At 35.6% G+C, this 9,918-nt stretch overlaps 1 protein-coding gene and 1 long non-coding RNA gene across 3 annotated transcripts in view; both read left to right on the forward strand.

Annotated features, from left to right (window-relative positions):
- The first annotated feature begins 1,063 nt into the window (after positions 1–1,063).
- LOC118764622 overlaps positions 1,064–9,918 on the forward strand; it is a 111,494-nt gene continuing 102,639 nt past the window's right edge. The window contains exon 1 of one of the 2 annotated variants that reach the window (XR_005000435.1): positions 1,064–1,603. This is a non-coding gene — a long non-coding RNA (uncharacterized LOC118764622). Of the gene's footprint in view, positions 1,604–5,939; positions 5,961–9,918 lie in introns of those variants that run through there. The other variant, XR_005000436.1, reaches the window with a different exon arrangement.
- LOC115214972 (frizzled-5-like) lies at positions 1,957–4,485 on the forward strand. The gene has a single exon (XM_029784071.2). It carries the CDS (start codon positions 2,556–2,558, stop codon positions 4,299–4,301), a length of 1,746 nt encoding a protein of 581 aa, XP_029639931.1. The 5' UTR covers positions 1,957–2,555; the 3' UTR covers positions 4,302–4,485.

A 9,918-nucleotide genomic window follows, 5' to 3' on the forward strand; every position in this document is an offset into this window, starting at 1 on the left:
TGCGGCCATTCTGGAGCACCGCCTTTAATCGAGCAACTCGACCCCGGGACTTATTCTTTTGTAAGCCCAGTACTTATTCTGTCGGTCGCTTTTGCCGAACCGCTAAGTTACGGGGACATAAACACACCAGCATCGGTTGTCAAGCAATGCTAGGGGACAAACACAGACACACAAACACACACACGCATATACATATATATATACATATATACGACGGGCTTCTTTCAGTTTCCGTCTACCAAATCCACTCACAAGGCTTTGGTCGGCCCGAGGCTATAGTAGAAGACACTTGCCCAAGGTTCCACACAGTGGGACTGAACCCGGAACCATGTGGCTGGTAGACAAGCTACTTACCACACAGCCACTCCTGCGCCTATGTATGTATGAATGTATGTATTGATGCATATATCTATGTATATGTAGACATTGATCAATATCAATGCTTGGAATATCTAACACCTAATTAATCACACGGAGACTAATCAACGCCGATGTTCTAATGAAACATAAATTTGATCTGCTTCAAAACAAAGATAAATCAGAAAACGATTCACTTTTTCTCCATTATATTGATACGTAATGTAAATTTTAGTATGCGTTTTTAATTTAAGAAACACATCCAAAACAGAATCCCGTGTCTACTGCTAACAATTTTGTGAATAAATACGTAACGCAAATTAGAGTGGCAGAGATTAGAAAAGAAAAGCTAGAAAGACACTGTAAGCAGCGCGAAAATGAAATCAAAAAGGTTTCACCGTCTCTGCTGTACATAGAGGCGGGGCTTAGTCCCTTAATGAGTATAAGTGAGTTCGTCTATCTCATTTGATTGACACATAACGCTATCGTTTCTGCTCGTAGTATTTGCCAATATTTTCTCACTTTATGCTTATAGTACTTATAAGATATTAACTTGCATACACTATTTTTTCCTGATATATAGCATTTTACACGTTCATTTTTCTTTACGTATTTGTCACTGTTCTCGTTATCCATTCTCAGTAACCACTTTTGTTTTGTTTTCCACTTCTCTCTGTCTCTCTTACTTTCTTCCTTTCTTTCTCCCATCATCTACTTTCCCCCTCCTATTAAATGTTAACGCCTACCGAAAACTATAAACACACAGATACAAATTCATACACTCGCTCACAGGATGTTATATATAGTATGCGCTCCAACCTAGCAGCAGTAAAAACATAGCAGATTTGATAAGGAGAGGTGAACGAGAGGATATGGAGGAAGGAAGTAAGATTGAGATAGCGAGAGGGCGAAACACGGTGGGAGAATGAAAAATTGACAAAAATATCAGGAAAGAGAGGGAAGGAAAATGTGAGACTATATATTATTATCTGTGTAAAAGCTTCATGAAGAAGAAAAGGAAGGAGAGAATATTCTAAACGAACGTAAGAAAAGCAGAGCCACCATTTTACTGCATCTCACGAGCAAAACAAACCTGCCTCAATTGTGAGAGCTTCGACCAGCAACTGCTTTGCTTCCCAATGGAGGAACAGCTTGTCAATAGGAGTACAGTAGCGAGCTATTTAACCAGTGAGCTTCATGAAAACTATCATGGACACCTACACATTTACAGAATGTGTGTGAAGATGTATGTATGAATTTGTAACATTTTTCCTCTCGAATTGCACAGAACCATGACACAAACAAAAATATCTGTCGACTTGTTTTTCTCAAAACGGAAAAAGATAATGAACGTAGAAAATTAATTGTACCTCTTTTTTTTTTTTCCGATGGCCGGCATTGTTATCAACAATATCTTCAACGTATATTCATCCTCACCACCACCACCACCACCACCGCCGCCGCCACCACCACTACCATCATCATCATCATCCTTATCAACATCCTCCTCCTCATCACCACCACCACCACCATCACTACCATCATCAACATCATCATCATCATCACCACCACCACAACTACCATCAACATCATCAACATCATCATCATCATCATCATAATCATCATCGTCATCATCATCATCAATGTCACTGCTTTCGTTGCTGCTGCAGCAGCCCGAAACAACTTAAGCAAAGTGGTTGAAAGTGATGCAGTGACTAGTCATGCCTCTTGTGGATATTTTTGCAAAGAAAAATTAAATCAGGTACAGCTGTTATTGTTGTTCATGATTAACGAGTACATATTCTGTCCAATTTGTCTCAGCTTGCGTACAAGCGAACCTTGTAAATATTGACTCCGAAACTCTAAATGTACGCTGAAATCACATTTGTTAATTGAAGAATCTGGGGAATCCTCCTCCTCCTCCTCCTCCTCCTTCTCCTCCTCCTCATCATCATCGTCGTCAACATTCCCATCATTTATCCATTTCCTCTTTATATCTGCTTTTGTTATTTGTCACGGCCAAGTCGCAAGTATATAAATCTACTTACCAGTCGTCAACACTAATAAAAATAAAAGAAAAGAGGTGTCATCCGATGAGAGCAGGGTGACTGAGGTCATTTGACTGCGAGGCTAAAGTGATGTCTATTTATTTTTGAAATAGTAGCTGTGTCACACGGTCGGTTGTAAGGAAAGCAGCTATGAAACAAAAATGCAACCTTCGAACTTCAGCTTTAGTGTTTTTGACTTTGCTATCTTTTGTCGTGGAGGGAAAAGAGGAAGAAGAGAAACGTAAATGTGAAGAAATCACCGTACCAATGTGTCGCGATATTGGATATAATATGACCTACATGCCAAATCAGTTTAACCAAGAGACACAAGAAGAAGCTGGATTAGAGGTTCACCAATTCTGGCCTCTTGTTAAAATACAGTGTTCACCGGACCTCAGATTTTTTTTGTGTAGCCTCTATTTACCTATTTGTATGGAGAACTATAAAAAACCTTTACCCCCATGTCGATCGGTATGTGAAAGAGCTAAAGCTGGCTGTGCTCCTGTCATGTTGGTTTACTCTTTTGTTTGGCCGGAGCATATGAACTGTGACGAACTTCCTGAATTCGGATCCAAACCATTGTGTATGGATATGAATGTTACTGATCGTCCATCACCACCAACTAAACCTCATTATCTCTTACCTACAGATCGTTCATATAACCCATTTGGAGAAACGAAGCCATGGCATTTTAATAAGCAGAATAACCCTTACTATAAGTCAAAGAACAGTCTATCTAAACACAATATAGAAACAAGTACCAAAAAGTGTTCTTGTGAATGCAAACCTCCACTAGTTCAACCAGACAATCGCAATGATGCATATTACTATAATCGGATAACCACTGGGAAAATTAAGAAATGTGCTATCAATTGTTACGGACCTTACTTCGGCCCTAATGAACGAACATTTGCCAATTTTTGGATTGGACTTTGGTCTATTTTGTGTTGTATCTCTACAGCTACTACTATCAGTACTTTTCTTATTGACATGCAAAGATTTCGTTATCCTGAACGTCCCATCATATTTCTAAGTGCATGCTATTTTATGGTGAGCATTGGTTACATAATGCGACTAATTGTCGGGCATGAGAAAGTTGCCTGTGACGGAAACATGATACGTTATAGTACAACTGGGCCAGCCATGTGTACAGTAGTGTTTTTATTAATTTATTTTTTTGGTATGGCTTCCTCAATTTGGTGGGTAATTTTATCTTTCACGTGGTTTTTGGCTGCTGGTTTGAAGTGGGCCGAAGAAGCCATTGCAAGCTACTCTCAATATTTTCACCTGGCCGCTTGGTTGATACCATCAGTAAAAAGTATTGCTGTACTGGCCATGTCTTCAGTTGATGGAGATTCTGTAGGGGGTATATGTTACGTAGGAAATCAAAATTTAGAAAATCTACGTGGGTTTGTCCTTGCACCATTGTTTGTATATCTAGTTCTTGGTACATCATTTTTATTTGGTGGTTTTGTGTCTTTATTTCGCATTCGGAACGCTATAAAACGCCAGGGACGAGCTAAAACAGAAAAATTAGAAAAACTGATGATCCGCATCGGCGTATTTTCTTTTCTATATACAGTTCCTGCAACCATTGTTATAGCAATTTATTTCTATGAGCAACACATGCGATCGGTATGGGAGACAGATTTCACCTGCTCCTGTGGAGGATATCAACACAAACCTGACTTTTCTGTTTTTATGTTAAAATATTTCATGTGTTTAGTCGTTGGGATTACGTCTGGCTTTTGGATTTGGACAGGAAAAACGCTTGATTCTTGGAAAAGATTTTATGGGAAGATTTGTCAAAGACACTCATATAATACTTCAAGTCGTATGAAATACACGAATCCTTCATATCAAATGACCAAACCCCAGCCAATGGATCACGTCTGAGAAATAGCGTCAGAATAATAGATCTTGCAAAAAATACTTTTATTCACTGAGGATTTTCTATTCCATTTATCATTAAAAGTGATCTGAAACGTCATTGGAATTCTCTCAACTTTGCTCCCATGAATTAAACTAAGATTCATTCCAGAAATACCGACAGAAAATCCAATTATAAATGATAAAAAAAAAGTACACAAAACTTGAATATATTTAATCAATATAAATTTTAAAATATATTTTTTAAAGTTTATTTTTAAAAAAAAAGTCTACACGACCAGTGATTGAGGTTTGGTACTTGACTGTCGGTTTATATATATATATATATATTATATATATATATATATATATATATATATGTGTATGTATGTATGTATATATATATGTATGTGTGAGTGTGTGTGTGTCTGTATGTCTGTCTGTGTGTGCAGACACACCCGTTGAAACTCTAAAGTGCGGAGTATCTACTCTGAAACAACATACGATATAAACATACATACTTGCATATACATGCACCACATATATTAAACATATATTTATTATTTTCCTCTCAGAATACTTATCAATCCAATAACGAAAGTACAAGAATACATATACTATTGGAATTCGTTACATACACAAGAGTATGCATGAAGAAAATGAGGCATACATTCATACATACCTCGACAGCTATACAAGATATTTTCTAATAATGTATGTCAGTGTGTGATCCACCTGCCAGTATGGGGTAAATGTATAAACATTTTAAATCCCATGCCATATTGTTATAAAAAACAATCAAAGTATAAAGAAAATAATGCTCACAAAATATGGTAATTTGTGTCAAACGTTGGATTTAAAAGCTGGAAATCAAGCAGACCACAGAGGATTTAATTACAGGCGACACCAAGATATAAAATTTCAATCAGAAGATATTTTTTTTTGTATCCTGTTTTCTCTCAAGTAACACTGAATAAAACATGTACGTCTATTACTGTGGATCTAACAAGATATTACTGCTCCGTTCTTATCACGACGAGAAAATTTCCTGTGATTCTTTGAGTGAAATTGAAGTGGTATTCTATACATGGAGAAAATTCACTGGATATCTTAAAACTTCGTGACATACTCGTGTATGTATAATTATATATATATTATTTTTTTAAAATCATAATTACAAACATTGTAAATTATAACTTACAAGCATCATAATTGTGAATGCTTAGGTTGGTTAGCTTGTTAAAATCAACTACAATATACCTGTTTTCTGGTGTTTTATGGCTGTGATTCTATCATTTTACGATTATTATTCTTAGCAATATGTGTTAGCTTCCGCTGTATAAATAAATGCTAAAACATTTTAACAGTTAAGCTAAATAAATAAATAAATAAAATCATCATTGGAATTATGTCTTAATAGCTATGTCTTAACACTAGTGTTAAATGCCAAATTTAAATGTATTTAGGTTTTTGAACAATGCTATTGAAAAAGGCATGAAATTAAACCTAATACAGCTGCCGTATAAACATTACGTCAGTTAAGAAGCATTTATTGATATTATTGGTGGATAGTGTGTCCTTGTACCTATGTTATAAATCAATATTATTGGTGGATTGATAGAACCCCGCGTAGTCTGGCAAAATGCTTTTTTACGGAATTTAGGTACGTTCAGAGTTCGAATACCGGTAAGGCTGACTTTTCTCATCCATTTAGCTTGATTAAAATAAGAACTGAATCAATTTTTCTCGTCTCCGTTCCTACATGTATACCACACAATTGGAAATGTGAAAACTAGAAAAGGACGAGTTGAAGCGATTCAGTGTTTTGGATTTAAATCGACACAATTTGAAAAATGCGGCATATTCCATAACAAATTCATGTTATCGGTATACTATCAACTATAGCAGCATCGTCATGATTATCATTGTCATCATCAATAGCAATAGTAGTAGTTAGTAGTAGTAGTAGTAGTAGTAGATATAATAGTGGTAACAGCCGCTTTAGTAACATGTCCGTGCTGCTGCTGCTGCTGCTGCTACTACTACTACTACTACTACTACTACTACTGTTGTTGTCGTTGTTGCTACTGCTACTCTTGCTGCTGCTGCTGCTACAGCCACTAACAACAACTACTTACTGAGGCTGGTTTTGTCGCCTTACTAATCTGCTGTGACTATGACTATTAGGGTTCAAGCAAAGTAAACACATTCACCGTCAGACTTAACTGTCTTCTGTTAATTTGTAGCAAACCAACCTTCAATTTCTTCCCTCCTCTCTCTCTATATATATGTATGTATGTATGTTTATGTTTGTATGTATGTATGTATGTATATATATATACACTCACACATATATACATGAATGCTTAGGTTGGTTAGCTTGTTAAATATATATACACTCACACATATATACATGCACACACACATATGTGTGTGCGTGTGTATATATGTATATATATATATATATATATATATATATATATGTGCGTGTGTATATATGTATATATATATACATATATATATATATATATATAATATATATATATATATATTGATCGATCGAACGATCAATGTATCGGTGTGTGTGTGTGTGTGTGTGTGCTTGCACGCACGTGTCATCTGTAAATCATATCTCTGTTATTTTAAAATATAGTTTAGTATAGTTAGGTTTTCTCAAACGATGTAAATGAGAAATTATAATTCTGACGAAGTAGAAAAAAGATCTTTTGAAGTAAAAAGTGGGGAAATCAAGTAACACTTGATATTATCATCACCAAGTTGTCATATATTTGTTACAAAATACATCCAATTTTCTTAAAAAGCTCTAAATGAAAGGTATGTAATACTGAGGACCGCTTGAAGACTGGTGATGTAGTAAAAATACTAGTGGGGCAAAAATCGTAAAGAGAGTAAGGCCTAAATTCGTCTTTTAGTTATTGTATTTCTGTTATTTTAGAAAATAATTTGTATAATTAAACCTTCTTGAACGAGTAGATTCTAAAATTGAATGCCACGACAAAATTGGTTTAATAAGAAAAACTTAAGGAATAAAAAAACTAACCAAATTTGAATGAGATCACTTGGTTACTGAAGATATGCTTGAGCATGCGTGCGCGTAAGTGTGAGTGTGTGTATGTAGACGCGCGTGCGCACACACACATACGTAAAGCAAATAGCAGAGTGCGAGCGAAATATCGATAATCTATATTGGCAATTACTGAGTATAAACTGTTGAGAAAAAACAAGAAATTGGGAGTGGATGTGTCGAATACGCAACCCCTAAAACTTTTTGAGTCATGTCTTCAAGAATTTCTTTAGAATACTTCTTATTTCCCAGATAGTTTTTAAAATCAAAAATAGCATTCCTTTCTCTAAAACACACAAAGCTTTTTGATTTTCACTTTTTATGAAAACTTCAAGGGAATATTATGTGTGGAAATACGATTCTGGAGAAGTCATAAAAATACGATTCTGGAGAAGTCATAAAAATACGATTCTGAAAACAAAATCTTTTCAAAATTTCAAATTTTCAAAAATCCTTCTTTTCTCTTTTTGTGTTTAGCCCCTTGTGGGTAGTGAAGAAATAGGAATAGCTACCTCATCCCCACCCCAACCCTATACAAACATTTTGGATGTTTTTTAAACTCGACAGCTCATTTCCGCTTGTTTGGGTGCTTGTTAAACCAGCAGAAAAAATGAGGAAGGCCTAAATATGGTTGCTTAATATGCTTGAAGTAGCAATTAAATCTCTGAAAAATATTTTCTGAAATTTCAGCTTTCTTTTTAAAGCAACCCCATCCATCCAGATATTGGAATAACAATAACTGCCACTCATTTGTGGACGCCTGTTGAACCAGCAGACGATATGAGGAAGGGTGTCAAAAAAGTGGTTTGATATGTTAGAAATAACAGTTAAAGCTCTGAAAAATAAGATTTAAAAACTTTTCACCTTTTTTTACATCATCCTTTCCCCAGTTTTCGGTATAATGACACTCGACCCACATGAATAAGGAATATTCCAGCGCAGTTGTTTCTACTCCCCCAACCAACCAACCAACCAAGGTACACTTTTTGTGTTTTTTATTTCTTGCCCCTTCTTCTCTTTAATTAACGTGAAGTTGAAATAGAGCTCTTGCATCCATATAATTCTGCTTTCTTCACCATTGTGCTGGACAAAGTTTAAATCGCGTCTAAAAACCAACCCGAAAACACCATTAAACCTCCAACCCAAAACAGTAATTTAATGTGAATTCGTAATATTAAATATTCATTGCTTCTCCATTGACGCGTCTTAGATTCTTGCTATTGGATCCTGTTTCCAACCAAAAATGTTTCCTTACAACTTGGCTTGTTTCTTAGTTTTCAATTATAATTCCATTCTCATCCAGTATACATTATAGCAACGTTTGTGATTAAGATCATTTGTAACGTTCAGAGCCAAGTTTTAAATACCTTGAAAACGAAGAGATACGCAGTGTGTTCAGTATGTTTTCTCGAATGTGAATGTTGTTAGACCCATATACCTCAAACTGGTCGACTCATTTTCTGTACTGCTTACTGACTGGTGTCATTTAATTTCTCTACTGCTGCTTTATTAGTACCTTTTTCTTGTTGTCTCGGGCATTGGCATTTTTATATAATTTACTTTTGGTCAATTTACTAAATTTACTTTTTTACTAAATCCTTAAATCCTTAAAGATGTTTTAGCCCGAAGGCCGCGGCCATGCTGGGGCACCACCGCTGTTTAATTTTTTAATTAGTTTAATTTTTTTGAAAATCTTTCTTAGTTTTTATACTCTTTGCGTTTTGTCTCAATAACAGCTAGCTTTTTTGTCATAAAAAGCGTTATCTCTAAAAAGAGGGGATTAGCAGGAAAACAGAGTCTCAGGGGCGATAATATTTTAAATTAATTGAACCTGTACCACTACTGCACAAGAAGGGGAAGCACTAAACTATTGCAGCTGAAGTTGGAAGTGAAAAAATATGTTTTTAGTTTCATTCAAATGTAAATTCCTTCTTTACATTCTAATCTCATAAGAGAAAAAAATATACATGAAACTTCCTATATTTGCTCCCTATAAAATAAATATGGTGGATGATAGGAGGTGTTTGAAACACTTTTATATGTTGGAGATGGAGTTTGTCGGTTTAATATTTAAAAATGCTCAGTACCTTCTTGTCATATTTTTCCAATTATAACTGAGCTGACATTTAGGCACATAGAAATATGACCTCATCTATTGGGGGAAGAGCGACTAGGATGCACTTTAACTTGCCTAGTAATAGTCAAATAGTTAGCAGTATCCCGTCAGCTCATAAATAATGAGAGATAAATAGCGTAATGGTTTCGGTGAAGTCTGCCTTCTTGCATTAAAAAATGAAAAATTATCCCCACTAGAGTAAACGGTATAGATTCTATGCTCAGGGGGCTCTGTGATTCTACACTCTTGGACAATTGATACCTCAAAACTTCCCCCTTCCTGTACTCATGTCTTCTGTAGAGCTTGACCAACAAAGCTTCTTTCCCTTCAGTGGACAAAATTGGATTTCTTTCCCTCAGGCTCAGCATTCGGTATGATCACAATTACACACGTACGTGAGAAAGTACATGGGAAAAGAAAATTACCAGCACACTGCCCCAAGA

This window comes from Octopus sinensis, linkage group LG8 (genome assembly GCF_006345805.1).
Source record: "Octopus sinensis linkage group LG8, ASM634580v1, whole genome shotgun sequence".
Taxonomy (NCBI): Eukaryota; Metazoa; Mollusca; class Cephalopoda; order Octopoda; family Octopodidae; genus Octopus; species Octopus sinensis.

What these genes read in the sequence shown, in the direction of transcription:
- LOC115214972 (XM_029784071.2), top strand. Translation starts at nt 2,556, where the DNA reads ATGAAACAAAAATGCAACCTTCGAACTTCAGCTTTAGTGTTTTTGACT.